This window comes from Podarcis filfolensis (genome assembly GCF_964270895.1).
Source record: "Podarcis filfolensis genome assembly, chromosome: 1".
In the NCBI taxonomy this organism is placed as follows: Eukaryota; Metazoa; Chordata; class Lepidosauria; order Squamata; family Lacertidae; genus Podarcis; species Podarcis filfolensis.
In genome coordinates this window covers 109,350,998-109,367,742 of record NC_139604.1, presented here as the reverse complement: position 1 = coordinate 109,367,742, position 16,745 = coordinate 109,350,998, and the positions used below count along the sequence as shown (strand labels likewise).

The following is a 16,745-nucleotide window of genomic DNA, read 5'->3' as shown; positions in this document are numbered from 1 at the left end:
CACTGAAAGGGAAATGTGAACTATTCAAAACTAAAGGGGAGGAACATATTTCCCTACATGAAAAATACCGAAGAAGCAAAGAGTATGGACTTCTGTCTAGAGTGGGAGGCGGGGGACCACAGCATGCTGTATTATCACAAGGAAAGGTGATAGTTCACTATTCATTTTTCCTGGAAAGGTGTCATTTCAAGCCTCAGTAGATCAGAACCAGGCTTTCAGAGAAAACAGCTTCAGACAGTGGGTGTGTCACTCCACTTATATATCTCTACTGACGACGGAGCTTGACTCTAACTTTTGTGTCTCTATAACTTCGTTTCTCTAATTATTTGCAGGCATTGTGGGTAATGTAGTTTCCTTAACGTGGCCTTTGGGAAGGGTATCCTGGATGGACGCGTTCGATACACTCGCGCGCCTTCGCACAATGCCTTCTGGCTATTGTAGTCCTTCCTGTTCCTGCTGCTCGCGTTGCCCTGCCTGTGTTAGGCGAGGTCTCCGCGAGATCAAAGGGCTATAGTCTCAATGTCCTTGATATATCTACTTCCGGTTCAAGATTGCTCTTAGTGGGATCCTCCATGAAAGGGGCAGAAGTGGTGGAAGGACACCAGTGCAGGCACCCGCATGAAAACAAGAGAGGGTTAGAGGCTCCCTTTAAATGCCGTGCTCTTCAGCAGCGGTATATTTCACGGCTCACGGCTTTCCATTAATTTAGCCGGGCTCCCATGGGTGGGGAACTTCGGTAGGAAACCGGAAGCAATATGCTTTCCGTACAAAATCTCTTTGGGCGCCGAACTTTGCGGCTTCCTCCTCCACACCCGATTGGCCGGGCGGGCAGGTAGCGTCGGCCTCGGCGGCTTTTCGTCCAATTCCGACAGGCCATGTCGAGGAACGGCTCGACCAATGGGACCGCGGCGCTCTTCGACGCCGGCGGCTGGCCACTAGGAGCCCGGCTTGGCGCGGGCGGCTTGCTGAGGCGGTGGCGCGCGATTGGCTGGCCGCGTGGTTGCTCGAGTGGGCGGGGCGGGAGCCGGGGCTCCCCTCACGGCGCAGCGGCGTTGGTGTCTCTTCTCACGGCGGGGGAAGGAACCCTCGGAGACAGGGATGGAGCCGGCCAGGCGGGTCGCGGCGCCGCCGCTGCTGCTGTGGGCCACGGCGGCGTTAGCGTTGTTGTTGTTGTTATCGGCTCCAGGCCTTGCTGCTGCTGGTCAGTAATGGCGCTCCTGGCGGGGCCTCGCCTTCCTGGGGCCGAGTTTGGGGAGGGGGAGGGAGTGACAGGCGGTTGGGAGAGGGCGGGGGGGGCGGCCTTCACCACAGAGGGGCTGAGAGGGAGGCCGAGGGAGGGGGGGCTTTAGTAAGGGAAAAAAAACCCCCGTTACACCCCCACCCACCCCACCTGTCTTGCAGGGTCAGCATCACCCTCATTGAAATTGCCTGTACAGTGCCTTGTCAAATTAGGCTTCACCTTCGCCATATGTCATGCTCCGTAGGGCACCTGGCATTGTGCTTCCCGGTGAATTTGGAGAGCAATAGTTGGGGGAGACCAGCCTGGTCTTCTCATCCATTCCCCTGAAAAGGAGCAGCTGCTGCTGCGTGCAGCTTCTTGCTTATTTGCACCTACCCTGCCATAGATCGCTAGGGAACTAAAAACTAGTGCCTGAGTTTGCTGCTGCCGCCGCCGCCGCCACCACCACACCTCCCTCCCATCCCCTTTTTTGTTTTGCGGTAGATTGTAAGCCCGAGGGAAGGAGAGGTCTTGTTAATTGAGCTCTGTGAGCTGATTCGGGCTAGCAAGTGGGGCGAAGATACTTTAGATGTGTGAATAAAATGGGACTGTTGTAACTTGGCTGCACCAAGAGATGCAGCCTTTGGGGCCATGGCTGGCCCAATGCTGCTTTTCTTCTGTCTCCTAAATTACTTTTAAATTGAAATATTGCTGCCTTTCTTCTCTTCCGCGTCCCATACACACACACACACTCACACTGACTCAGGTGGGTTTATGTTGTGCAGCACATTTGACATTTCATGAGTTGACTGAAGGTGTTTTCTTCTAATTCCCATGCGTAACACCTGTCACTTACCTATTATTGCAACTTACCCAAAGTAACAGAGCCCTCCTGCCGTTGCCTACTCCCTAACAGACGTTAACGTTCTATGATAATAGATTGGTGGCGAGTGGCAGGGAGGCAAGTGCATTTAAACTTGACAAAGTGCAGACATGGAATGTGTATATGGGCAAGGGTTTCCTTGTAGCCCATATTCTGTTTAAATAAGGGTTGTGTCTATGGCTTGGGCAGAAGAGAGAGAAGACCCTAGACTCTATTGGACTGTAGGGGATTTCACGTAGCAGGTAAGCCACTAAGCTGCCTTGCTTGAACCATGGGAAAAGACATTGGATTTTACTCCCACATACTTATGTAAGTGAATTTTGGCATCCCAGTGATTACTTTGTATGCCTCTCTGGTTCATTTGTTCCTGTGGGTGAGCTGCCAGGAGGCAGTGAATTCGCTTGCTGGTGATGCAGCAAAGAGCCCAAATGAATAGGATACTCATAACAGGTGGCACTCAGAGATTCATGACATTGGTCAGTGGGGCACAGCTTTATTCATTTATTTAATGGAATTTGTAATTGTAAAAACTTCTCAGTGGTCTACATAAAATAAAATATGCATTAAAGTTAACAATAAAAGTCAAAGTTAAAAACAAGTTAATCCAACAAAAATCAAACCACAAATAAAATCATTAGTTAAAATGTATTAAATGATGTATTAAAATACATGTTAGTGTTAAATATCTGGATAGGCTTGCCCAAACAAAAAAGTTTTTAGTAGGCACTGAAAACAATACAGCAGATGCATGCATCTGCCTAATGTCAGTGGACAGGGAGTTCCAGAGTGACATAATGAAAGTGATTCCTTACAAGTGCAGAATAACACTTTGTGTCAGATCAAAGTGAGCATTTATGGGGTAAGGCAATCCTTAAGTAAATGATCCCATGCTGTTATGGGTTTTATATATGAAAAGTAACCCCTTGAATTTCAGATTGGCAGCTAATACAGATCTTTGTACAAAGATAATGTCTGAATGGGCATGTAGCTGAGGAAAGATGGGACTGGAGAGTGTCTGTATATTGAATAGCTAACCCAGGGGCAGTGGTTGCAAGTAACTGGTTATTTTGAATGCATAGTGTACCTTTGAATGTATGTTACATTTTAAAGCAAAACAACACCCCCACTGCATGTATGTAGCTAAAACCAGAACACAATTAATAATCCCTCTTTCATATGCACCGTAGCTCAATTTTATAGTTTTATCTCAGCCTAAAGATTCTTTGGTCGTTTTCTTTTCCCATCCTGTTGAACAATTTGATGTGGAAGTTCTAATTACTAGTACTGTGAACAACTTTCTGTGCCACTTGGCAACTTATCTCAACCAAAGATATGATTACCTGTTTTAAACTTGCCATCTGGACTTTTCCCATAAGTATTTTTTTTAGAATAATCAGTTCTGTGAAGCAAAAGAAAGGAATCAAGCAATGTGGCTAGTTGTTTTATGCAGGAAGTGTGTTTCAGGGTTCTTTTTTTATCCTTTACAATGACCAAGACACTACAAAGGACAGTGTTGTATCCAACAATAACTGCTGCTCATGCAATGGAACCTCACTTCTCTCTTCTCCCCTTCATCCCCCAATCTACTCTGGAGGGTTGAGGGAATCTCCAGAACAGATTTGTGAGGGTAAGGATGGCCACAGTTGGTGTATGGTGGGTAGAGAAGTTCCATGACATGAATGCAAGTGGTTCTGCAGACTCAATGACTTCATTGGATAAGCCCATTAACATGTAATGTGTCATCCTCCTGTCTTCTGGCACAAGCATTTTAATACTTGTGAAGTTTTGGTTGGCATACAGTAATTAACTTTGGAATCAGGTTTTTTTATGCTAACCTTTCCCCACAAAATAACACATTTTTATGTGTGGATGTAGATTTACATTACAGTGGTACCTCAGGTTACATACGCTTCAGGTTACAGACTCCGCTAGCCCAGAAATAGTGCTTCAGGATAAGAACAGAAATCGGGCTCCGGCGGCGCAGCAGCAGCAGGAGGCCCCATTAGCTAAAGTGGTGCTTCAGGTTAAGAACAGTTTCAGGTTAAGAACGGACCTCCGGAACGAATTAAGTGCTTAACCCGAGGTACCACTGTACAGTCCTTGCATTTTGCAGTTCATATGTTTAACACACAGGATGATAGCCAACTAAATTGTATTCAGAGTCAGCCAATTAAAATCTATGGAATTAAGTTCAAGTTCATTTATTTCATTCGGTCTACTTGACTTCATTAGATTTCACTCAAAGTATATTTAAAAAGACCAGTTGGCAAAAGTGCACAGCTCAAGACAAGACTGAAATCTGGAATTGGCTCTAGATATTCCAGAGTGTGTGTGTGGTCAATTTGTCATAGGCTTCCTTGAATACTGTAATAACATGCTGACAAATACCCAAGATGGGTTTTGAAAGCATCAGTCATGTGATCCAGCAGGAAGTCTGCTCATAAATCCTTTCAGGGACAAGGACATCTAGTTTCTGTCTCTTCAACCTTGAGAAAGTTTATAGCACTTCCTGGAAATAAGGAATCAGAGACCTTAGCTATTTTGACTTTAGAGGTAATTTGCCTATCTTTGTTCCAGGTTTGGTTTTTGTTGGGGTTTTTTTAAACAGCAATGTACATTTCAAGATGTCTACACTGCTTCGCCACCCCCAAAAGAGCTCTCCAACAGAGACAAACACACACAAACCCGAAACCCAGGCTCCAAACCTAGCCTGGGAAACATCTTTCACTCTACTCCTGACCACACTACAGAGAGCAGGTGGATTCAGGGCTTCTGAATTCTACTTAAACACATTCCAAGCAAGAAGGATCCCGGCAAAGCAGACCCCTGCAGCTACCAGGACTGCACCCTTGGTGTGCAGTTCCTGCAGTACTGCTGCCCATGCTCGGCTTCTATACTAGGCCTGCTTGGCATCCCCATTCTGGCATTCCCCACGCCCACATTGTTGCCCCCAACATGTCCCTGCTCAATGTGGTTCAGGCCCCAGCTGTTTCCACAGCCACCAGTGCCACCTTCTCCCACTCTATGACTGCCACTTGCCTAACAGTTGTTGCTGCTGCATTATGGGAAGCAACCACTGGACCAACTCACTCACCCCTCAGTTGACACTAACATCAGATGTCACCATCACCCTGGAGCCCAGAGATTGACTGTCCTTTGGCACTGGCTCAGCACAGGGACAGTAACCAGCTGTTCTCCTCTCCTGATTCTGGGGTTAAGTTTTCTCTTCCTGCAAATCCCAGCAGCTATTTTGTGCAGGGTTCAATTCAGTTCAGTTTGACCCTGTGTGTGTGTTCCCCTGCTGGGAACAGGCACACTCAGTCAGAACTCCTTGAAAGTCCTCTTGCAGACAGCCCTGGGCTGCCCTTTGCAGATGCTGGCTGGCTCTCCTTCCCACCCAGTCCAAGATTGCTCAAGGTGACTTGACCTGGGGTTATCTTGACTCAATTTGGTCCATGCCCAGATCAGCCTGTTTCAGTGTGGGCTTTGGGCGAATCCAGTGCACAGCCCTGTTACTTTTATGCCAAATATGGTTACAGTATTTTCAGGTGGTGGTGTTTTTGTAAAATATTTTTAATATTATTTTCAAACAAAAACCAGGAAGACGTTAGAAGTACAGTCGTACCTCGGGTTAAGGACTTAATTCGTTCCAGAGGTCCGTTCTTAACCTGAAACTGTTCTGAACCTGAAGACCACTTTAGCTAATGGGGCTTCCTGCTGCTGCCGCGCCACAGGAGCCATGATTTCTGTTCTCATCCTGAAGCAAAGTTCTTAACCCGAGGTACTATTTCTGGGTTAGCGGAGTCTGTAACCTGAAGCATATGTAACCTGAAACGTATGTGACCCAAGGTACCACTGTAATTGCAAGTGTAAGAACACTGATGGGAATGAGCATGTTACATCATACTGCTATCCAGAATGCAGAACAGACACTTCTCAGCTTTGAAAGTTTTAGCCCACCATCTGGATTCAAAATGTCATATGATGGTAACCAAATATAGATCACCTCTACGTTTCAGGAACTATTGTGCCAAATTGGGTGACGGTCTCTTCAGAGTTGTCTCACATGCCACAGTTTGGACTCATCACACCAAATTGGGCAACAATACCTTCAGAGGCTAAAGAAGCACCTGAACCTATAGATGGACAAACCACTTCCCCAAAACATATAATGGAAAGTCAAAATAAATATGAGCAGAGTAAGCTTCCAATTAGCCATATATCAATATTCATAATTATAGGGTCCCTCACATTATTTTAAAAGAAACTTACTTTTTTTGTTGGGCAGATAAAATGTCAATCTGTTTTCTAGGAGTTTAATGCTGGGAACAGTAACAGAGTCAATGAGCCCCTTCTCCACCAGTTTTTGTTTCACGTATCAATCAATTACAGATAGGTAGCCGTGTTGGTCTGCCATAGTCAAAACAAAACAAAAATTTTCCTTCCAGTAACACCTTAAAGACCAACTAAGTTAGTTCTTGGTATGAGCTTTCGTGTGCATGCACACGAAAGCTCATACCAAGAACTAACTTAGTTGGTCTTTAAGGTGCTACTGGAAGGAAAAAATTTTTTTTGTATCAATCAATTGTTGAACTTAAAGGTGAAACTGCATAAGTACTAAAAAAAACTAAACAAACTTGACCTGTTTTTCTCCTTGCTTTGGAAAGAACATCTATTTGCTAACAATCAGCTGTGTTTGTCTACAACTTAATATAGAGCTTGTTTATTTAGAGAGATGTTAACATGATGCAATGAGAATGAAACACTGCTTGCTTCACTCTTAAAGATACACATGAAAACACACTTACCAGTTCTGGTGGCTCAGTGGGCTCCATTTAAAATTATTTGTACCCTGATATTTTCTCTCTTTATACATCTTCTTAATATTAGTCTGCTTATATATGGAATTTAATACATAATCACTTCAGTTTCATAGTTGTAAAGCAAATAAATTTTCAAAGAAAAATAGACCTTGTATCGTCATTGCAGTTCTCTAGCAGAGTTTTTTCCAGTGCAAGCAGAACTACTCATTAAAAATCTTGACGAAATCGTATCTACTTAGGATTTGCACTGTCTGCCACTAGGTGACTTCTAATAATGTGGTATGATCCCACCCCCACCCCCCGCGCTGTTTCTACATCTCTTCCATGAAGACTCAAAATGACTGGCTTGGCATTAAGTAAAGCAGCAGGTTTAACTTTTATAAGTAAAACGAAACCAAAGTTCTCACTGCTAACCTGCAAGCTTTATGAAAACAGATAATATAAGATAAAAATAAAGTATTTCTTTACACAGCACAGAGCATTTCGTTGATCACTGTAAGAACAGGATGCTAGACTAGATGGGCCACCAGCCTGATTCAGAAAGCTCATCTTAGGTTATCAGTGTCCTTTTTGTGAGCTATTCTATGAAATGCTATTTTTTTGGTTGTTCTATGACGCGGGTGGCACTGTGGTCTAAACCACAGACCCTGGGGCTTGCCGATCAGAAGGTCGGTGGCGACGGGGTGAGCTCCTGTTGGTTGGTCCCAGCTCCTCCAACCTAGCAGTTCGAAAGCACATCAGAGTGCAAGTAGATAAATAGGTACCATTCCAGCGGGAAGGTAAACAGCGTTTCTGTGCGCTGCTCTGGTTCGCCAGAAGCGGCTTAGTCATGCTAGCCACATGACCGGCTGTACGCCGGCTCCCTCGGCCAATAAAGCGAGATGAGCGCCGCAGCCCCAGAGTCGTCCACGACTGGACCTAACGGTCAGGGGTACCTTTACCTTTACCTATGATTAGTTGAGCTATAAAATTAAGAGCTTGTCTCTAATACAGTGTATTATTTCTAGAATATATTTTATACATTGCAGAGATCAGGTGCCAATAAAAGATACCAATATCTACAATCAACTTAAACTGTGGAGTGACATTTGGGATGCGAGAATAAGTGTTCTACCACGCTTTTGATGGGAGCATGATTTGTTCAGATGTTTTGTTTTTGAAATTGTAAAAAGTTACAAATTTAAACAGAGGCTTTGTGTGGCCGATACTTTCCAGGGGATTCCCGTTCTGTTCAATAAAATTCACATGCCTTTGTTCCATCTAACTTCTATTTAAGTACTGTTTAATTTTGCAGATGAGGAAGGAACTCAAGAGGAGCCCTTTGAATCAAAGGTGAGCACAGAATCTCTGTGTGATTCTTGCTGATGAAAACCAATATGAATTTTCCAGTTACCAACATGTGACAAAAGAATTATTATGTGGAATGTAAAAAGAGCAATAAATATACATACATACACACAAGTACTTTAGACTATAATTATAATTGCTCCTTGACATGGAGCAGAAACAGTAATTTCAATGTGGATTTTAAAAAATGGTGGGCAAGATCCAGCATTGCATGAATGGACATCCAGTAGTGCAAAGAGTCTTCATTCTGTCTTCCAAATCCTCCAGTTGTCCCTGCTATGGCACGTTGGGATACCCTCCAGAGCAGATCGGGGCGGGGGGGGGGTGCAGGGGTTTGAGGATGGAGAGGAGAAACCAAAGTTCTTTTGCACAAGAAAATGGTCATAATCTGATCTCACCCAAAGAAAATTTGGGACTTGGGTAGGCTAGTGTAGTAGGAAATAGATGAGCTGCTGTGAGTAGAGAACAGGTTTACATGTTAAATGAATACACTAGATTCTGAAAGTAAGTGTGAGTGAGTGAACAGGGCACATATTCAAAAGAAGAATAATGCTCAAACCCTTTGACTCTTTGCATGCATTTAGTGTACGCCTAAATATGAAAAACTCCAGCTTTGTTTGCATTTGTCAAAAATCTTCTGCATATGAGATGATCAGAAGCTTTTATCTACTTTATTCTCCCTGCTGCTCATTCCCTAGACAACCTTGCCTTCTGAGGAACAGGTGAAAGACCATTCAGCTGGAACCCATGTGGTAGCAGGTCAGATCTTCATTGACTCTGATGAACCTGAGTCTCACATTGAAGATGGAGAGAGTTTCAGAAGCCAAGAGGAGGAAAAGGAAAGAACTTTGGAGGAGCTAAATTCTCTAGAACTGTCATCCCTATTAAATAAGGATTTGGAAGAGGTAGAAGCACAAAAAGCAGGTAATCTTGGTTGGTTGGTTATAAGTTGCTTTGGGTTGCCCTGTGCAAGATAAAAGTGAATTAATGACTAAATAAAAAAAAATACCGTATTTTTCGCTCCATAACACGCAGATTTTTCCTCCTAGAAAGTAGGGGGAAATGTCTGTGCGTGTTATGGAGCGAATGCCTACAGATGGCGGGGGAATCTGCTGCAGTTGTGAGCAGTCCGTGGCTCGCTTTGAAACAGTAAGCGGCTCCTGTCAGCTAGCGGAGCCGGGGAGGAGGGAGAGAAGCAGAGCGGGGTTGGCTGCTTTAAAACAACCCCGTCCTCTATGTTCCTCTCTCCTCCCCACTGAGCTGCTAAGTAGCAGCAAAGCTTTTCAGCCAGCCTAGCCGGGAGGAGGGAGAGAAGCAGAGCGGGGTTGGCTGCTTTAAAACAACCCCATGCTCTCTGTCCCTGCCTGCAGTTTTTTGCTGTCCGATTTTGGATTAGCCACTGTAGGGGCTGTGTGTGTGTGTGCTTGAGCTATCGTTCTCCTCCTCCTGCTTCCCGTTCACTCTCCCTGCGCCCCTGCGCTCTCCCTCCGACTTTAGGATTGACACTCTGTGTGTCTGTGTGTGTGTGAGAGGGCTCCTTCTCCTTCTCTTGCTTCCGTTCACTCTCCCTGCGCCCCTGCGACTTTAGAATTGACACTGTGTGTGTCTGTGTGTGAGAGAGGGCTCCTTCTCCTTCTCTTGCTTCCCGTTCACTCTCCCTGCGCCCCTGCGCTCTCCCTCCGTCTTTAGAATTGACACTCTGTGTGTGTGAGAGAGGGCTCCTTCTCCTTCTCTTGCTTCCCGTTCACTCTCCCTGCGCCCCTGCACTCTCCCTCCGTCTTTAGAATTGACACTCTGTGTGTGAGAGAGAGGGCTCCTTCTCCTTCTCTTGCTTCCCGTTCACTCTCCCTGCGCCCCTGCGCTCTCCCTGCGCCCCTGCGACTTTAGAATTGACACTCTGTGTGTCTGTGTCTGTGTGAGGGCTCCTTCTCCTTCTCTTGCTTCCGTTCACTCTCCCTGCGCCCCTGCGACTTTAGAATCGACACTCTGTGTGTCTCTGTGTGTGTGAGGGCTCCTTCTCCTTTTCTTGCTTCCCGTTCACTCCCCCAGCACCCCTGTGACTTTAGGGCCAGTTCTCTCTCTGCGTGTGTGTGTGTTTTGACCTCACTGCGCTTGTTGGGGGAGAGTATTGGTCGCAATTTTTCTTGATTTGTCTCAGAGTGGTTACTATCATGGTTTCCTTGCCGGGGAGGAGGGAGAGACGCAGAGCCTGCTTGTTCTAAAGGAGCAAAGCCAGAGAGGAGCCTCTCCTGCATTATTAGCAGCATCCTTCTCCACACACCCCACGCGTGCTCCTTGTCCCTTGAGTTCTTTTCCTTCCCTCCCCACTTAAAACGTGGTTACAAAGCACGGATCCACATGGATCCTCAGGATTTTTGCACTAGGTCACCCCAAATTCACCATCAGATCACATAGCATATCCATGGCTACAGCCTGCACCAAAAAACACACGCACCCACTGTTTCATGGGGCTGCAATGGCGCAAAAACGTGGTTACAAAGCATGGATCCACATGGATCCTCAGGATTTTTGCATTGGGCTACCCCAAACTCACCGTCAGATCACATGTCTGGCCACAGCATGAACCACAAAAATCATACATCCACTGTTTCGTTTAGAATATTTTTTCCTTGTTTTCCTCCTCTAAAAACTACGTGCGTGTTATGGTCAGGTGCGTGTTATAGAGCGAAAAATACGGTAAGTTTTGGGCTTGTGTTTCCCTGCAAGAATACTTCTTTGCTTGAGCTGTGTAATTGAAGTTTTATAACTTATCACAAGTTGAATTTTAAAAATTAAGAGTAAAACTGGTAAATCTCCTCAAGAATAGTAGGAAATAGTGACCTGTGGTCTCAGCTTTTCACTGGCTTGATGTAGTTTATTCAGTCCATTAATGGTGACAAATACTATTCCTTGGGTTGCATCAGTTTCAGTGGTAGAAGATCCAATTCTTCTCGTCGAAGTTTGTTTCTATTCATTATAGAACATAAAGCTGGAATAAGTAAGGGTATGGAATTGTGGCATCAGAATTGCTAATAGTCCCTTTTGATACAGGTTTAAAGTGGTACTGCTTTGTTTAGCTGTGTAGTCAACTCCCTTTCATTCCTTGCATTCACCACAGGGCTACAGAATCGGTTGGTTTAGAATCATAGAGCTGGATGGGTCATCTAGTCCAGGAATCTCAGCTAAAGATCCAGGGTTGCCATACGTCCAGAATTTCCCAGACATATCCAGAATACTGCAGTCAGCAGCAGTGTCTGGGCAAAAAAAGCTCAACAACTCTCCCTCCTTAACAAACTCCAAGGAAGGAGAGTCCACAGCCTCCCATGGAAATTTGGTCTAAACAAAACTGGCAAAAAGAGAATCTTCAAACGTTTAAAGACCAGTAGGCAGTTATGAGGATTTGAACTTTAGGGGTAGGAATGGAAGGCTGTTTTTCAGCTTGTTAGTTCATGGTGAGGAAAAGTAAGACTTGTTAACTTTGTACAAAATGTTGATGGAGCCTACTTAAGGAATAAGTCTGCTTTTCATAGCTCAGTCGTAGGGCTGCTTTGCACCAGTTCTAGCTTGAATAAGGGGAAGGCTTGTGGCAAGAGGCAAGCGGCTTGTGAGTCTGCAGAGCCTCTTTGGTTGCAATCTCTTTATATGAGAATAAAGCCAGCTGAAGATATAAGATTGTGCTGTTATGGTCTTAAACATGGAACTGAGTACAAGGAAAGTGAATGTGTATAAAACTCTCAGAGATTTCCCACCTCTAGAACATTGATCTGGAAGAGCATTAGAGAGGTTTAAGTGTAAAGATATGCAAAAATCTGTTTATTTCCAAAGAACAGTCAACATTGCTTTTTTATCATAGTTAACTGCATTCTACTCTTACGTTTCAAAATGAAACACACTCTACAGTATCTGTAAATTGATTCATATATGTCGTTGTTGTTGATAATAATAATAATAACAACAATAACTATAAGTAGCAGTAATAGTAGTAAAAAAAGGCAAAGGACCCCTGTATGGTTAAGTCCAGTCAAAGGTGACTGAGGTGTGGCACGCATCTTGCTTCAGGCCAAGGGAGCCGGTGTCCACAGACAGCTTTCTGGGTCATGTGGCCAGCATGACTGAACCGCTTCTGGTGCAATACAACACTGACGAGTGCCAGTGTGCACAGAAATAGTGTTTACCTGCCTGCCACAGTGCTCCCTATTTATCTACTTGCACTGGTGTGCTTTTGAACTGCTAGGTTGGCAGAAGCTAGGGCAGAGCAACCCTGTCGTGCGGATTCAAACCGCCGACCTTCTGAACAGCAAGCCCAAGAGGTTCAGTGGTTTAGACCACAGCGCCACCCACTCCCTTGTGGTGGTGGGTAGTAGTAGTAGTAGTAGTAGTAGTATACACACGAGTCACCATTGTAGTTTAACTGGCAAGTGGCTGACAGTTTTTGTCCATTACTGTCAGCTACTCAGTGCAAAGAATATCCAGTGTTAATAAAGTGTATTGAACCTGGAATCTCCCAGAGGTTTGAAACTGCAAGCAAAGCAGTAGTCACTAAACTGTAATGAAACCTTTTTAAATATCTAATTATAACATGCTTGAGAATAGATGTGCTTCATGCATGATAAACACAGGATGTGTTGCCTGATTTTAACTTCTCTCCTAATGCCACGTCAACTATAATCACTGACTTTGTAACTTTCAGACTAGCGTTACATCTGAAAACGACTCGTAGAAACCTAAAGCTGCACAAATCCAAAGCTGTTTTCTCCTTCTGTTAAGAAACTTTGGCAATATCCATTGTCACACCAGCAGATGCAACAGGACTTTCTCCCTTCTCCCCAGTGGCGTAGCATGGGGGGTGCAGGGGGGGCCGGCCGCACCGGGCGCAACATCTGGGGGTTAGGGCAAATCCACGGGTTAGGGGGCGCAAATCCACGGGTTAGGGGGCGCAAATTACTTGCCTTGCCCCGGGTGCTGACAACCCACACTACGCCACTGCTTCTCCCCTAACCCCCATCTGCTCCAGAGGGTCCCCCAGCCCTCTGGAGCAGGAGTTTGGGGGCATACCGGGAGCTGTAGGGTGGGAGGAGAAGAGAAAGTTGCACAAGTAGAAGTTCCATATGGCCAGATTTCATTAGATGCTAGGATTGAACAGCCCCCATCACAGAGGAGAGGTGCAGATTGCATGTCTGCACCTTTTCCTGGTCCTACCTCCACTTCTGCTCCTTAAATGTGGTAACCATTTCTGCCACCCCCCTGGCCCCAAAGGTTTGGCAGGCCTTCCCCTATGTCTTTAGCACAGAAAGACCTGTTGAATTCAAGCAGATGTGGGAGAGGTTTCCTCTATAATCAACTTAATCAAGCAATAGACTTATAATAGGTGTGTCAGTGAGAATTTCACTTTACAGTGCTTTGCTTCTCCTGGTTATTGAGTTCTTCTGAATTTCAAATTGCTTTTCAGCTTGATAATTAATAGGAAATATGTACACTGTATGTGAGAGTGTTCAGAGCTGCCTAATGTGTCTGAATCGCTATGCAACAGCAATGAGACATGGTGTAAACAACTTTGCACACATGTGGTCCTTTTGCTGCCAGGCGATAATTACTAATTAGTGAACTACCAGTCTCGTGTGTGTGATTTCCTGAATTATTGTAATTTCCAGAGCTTCTAACTAATCCTAACTATGTGTACTCCTATTGAATTCAGTGGGGCTTATTCCCAGGGAAGTTGGGATAAGATTGCCATACTGAAAATTGATACTTTGATTTAGGTTGCAATCTTATAGACAGTTTCTACATTTTGAAAGGAAAATACCAAAACATGCCACATGTTCTATTTTAACTAAAACGCTAGGTAAAAACAAACTCTTAGCAGCAGTTGAGCTCCTTCCTTCAAGATATGTTAATAATGCAAGATATGTTGGGTTGTTGTTGCTGTTGCTGTTTTTAGTTTTGACAGCCATTGGAGGAACAGCAGATGGTGAGCCATGCTACTTCCCCTTTCTTTTTCTGGAGAAGGAATACTCAGAATGTACTGTAGATGGAAGGGAAGACGGTAGACTCTGGTGTGCAACAACCTACGACTACAAGGCTGATCAAAAGTGGGGCTTCTGTGAAAGTAAGTATGGCAGCTATGCTAAGAGATTCCATTATTGAGCTGCGTGAGATTAAGTCAATGAATGGTGCTGAGACAGAAATTGAATACCTGTTCTTATAACAATAGGACTTGGGGGTCATCTGCTGAAGTTATTTGGGACAGATAAAATAATAAGTGGATTTGGCTCCTCCAAGGTCTGGTGGTGACCAGTGGCTTAGATGGCTCTAACAGGAGTTTAGCCAGATTATTTGGGGAACCTCCAAGTACCCAGTGTTGAAAACAAACAAGATGAGGTCACTATTGCCTTTTTGCTTTGTGAATTTCCCTTGATCTAGCTGCTTTCCCACTGTTTCCCCCACAGTGGTGGGAAAGTAGCTGGAAAAGTGTGCTTTTTACTTAAGAAAAAGCTGTGGGGACAAAACTTGGAACTGACAGCAGCATGCTGTTTGGTGTTAAGGAACTGTAAATTAACCTTACTGGGAGAATAAAAGTTGCTCTGGTCACCATGAAGCAGTAAATATATCTTCACTTAACAGTTACATGAAAAAAGTGGAAGTAAGCGTAATTTCTTTTTTTCAAGAGGAGGATACGATTTTACTTTACAGAGTTCAAGAAGATGCTTGTCACTCTTTTTAACATGACCACCAAACTCTGTGCTAGGTATACTTTTGACTATTTTCAGTTCATGGTTAACTTTGTTTTCTTCTGAGCCTTTCCCCTTTTGCCTTCTGAAGCACAGTGGTTTGTTAAAAGCACAGGAACCCAGTGTGAAATATGTAGGTTGTGGCATTCTGTATCAGCCGAGATAGCTGCCCTGAGAACAGTGTGAGCAGTTTCTTGGTGGCTAAAGTATTAACTATTCTTTTTTATACTTTTCTTTAAAAAAAAAAGCTGAAGAAGAATCTAATAGGAGAAGACAAATGCAAGAGGCAGAGGATGTTTACCAGACTGGAATGAAAATCCTTAATGAAAGCAGTAAAAAGGCCCAGAAGAAAGAGTGAGTTACATGTGTGTGAGAGAGAAAGAGAATTAGGCCAGTTTTTAAATTTATAAATGTGACTGGCCAACTTTATTTTATACTGCTAAAATTTTGTTTTCAATTGCAAATAATACATAAAGAGGAATGCAGTGGTTTCAAATCCAACTTCATAGAACTGTTGCACTTACGGGGAGCAAGTGAAATTTTAAAGAACTGTTGTAATGAGTTTAACTTGTCTCATCCAAGTATATGAGTAACTGTGATCTTGGATAGGTGGCAGAAAAGCCCAAGAAGGATCCGTAACCTGGGCACAGCTGCTGAGAAGGCTTCTTTCTACATTCTCACCAGACATGCCTTAGAGATAGTTGTTTACAGTCTCAAGTGGGAGCTTCCATGTGTAGGTCTTCCATGCTAGAACGAAGGAACTGCCTCCATACCCCAAAACTACTTGGGTTCTTGCTATCTAGGAAACAAGCAAAGAACATTTGTTGTATGATACTGGCTCCTTGGATCCTTTCCTGTGTAGGTTTTGGCCTGGTTTTGTGACTGAAACTTACTTTGTTACAGTGGTGGGTGGTCCATGCTATGAACTGGGCAATGTTGTGTTTTCCTGTTGGTTCTGCTGGACCTCTCCATGGCTCTCAGTACCTTCCACTATGGTATTCTCTAGGGCAGAGCTTTCCAAACTATGTGTCACAACATATTAGCATGTCAGCTGCAGTGTGTAGTTGTGTCACGTGAACGCTCCCCACACTCCTCCCGGGGCTGGAAAGGGGTTAGTTTAACCTCCAGTTTTCCAATAAAACTGAATTACTGTGTTGCGAAATGATGCATATCTAAAAAGTGTGTCACCAACATGAAAAGTTCGGAAAGTTCTGCTCTGGGGGTATCTCACTGTGTTGGGAGAGGAGCACCATTTTATGCCTACCCCTACCTTGCATAGCAGATTGTTGCTGCTCAACTTTGTGCCCTTACAGGATTCTACAAAATTTTGTCTTGTCCCCATGCTGCTTACTATCAACATGAAATCGCTGATGCTGGGTGTCTGTGGATTTGGAGTTGGGTGTCAGTACTTTGCAGTTGATACTTACTTACTTACTTATGTTCACACCTATTCTTTTTCTTTAAGAGCCTATCAGTATCTTATGAGAGCAGCTGACATGAATCATACAAAAGCAATGGAAAAAGTGTCTTACGCCATGTTGTTTGGGGACTACTTGAAGCAAAACGTTCGGTCAGCTAAAGAACTCTTTGAGAAACTGACTGAAGAAGGGTCTCCTAAGGGGCAAACAGTATGTATACCTTAAAGTGTCCTCCTTTGTTAAGCAGTGTTTGAACGTTTGTAAAATTGCATATGACTTGCATTGTGTGGTTTGTTCTAAGGAGTGTGCATTTCCTCTGCTCATTGG

The 16,745-nt window shown here is 44.3% G+C and overlaps 1 protein-coding gene across 1 annotated transcript in view; it reads left to right on the top strand.

Moving 5' to 3' along the window:
- Positions 1-755: 755 nt before the first annotated feature.
- Positions 756-16,745, top strand: part of SEL1L (SEL1L adaptor subunit of SYVN1 ubiquitin ligase) — a gene marked incomplete at its 5' end in the record, with an annotated part of 40,088 nt that continues 24,098 nt past the window's right edge. Inside the window, 8 exon segments of the mRNA XM_083612056.1 lie at positions 756-831; positions 834-1,010; positions 1,013-1,201; positions 8,220-8,257; positions 8,971-9,196; positions 14,211-14,378; positions 15,249-15,354; positions 16,466-16,628. Of these exon segments, the coding sequence (XP_083468182.1) occupies positions 756-831; positions 834-1,010; positions 1,013-1,201; positions 8,220-8,257; positions 8,971-9,196; positions 14,211-14,378; positions 15,249-15,354; positions 16,466-16,628 (1,143 nt within the window).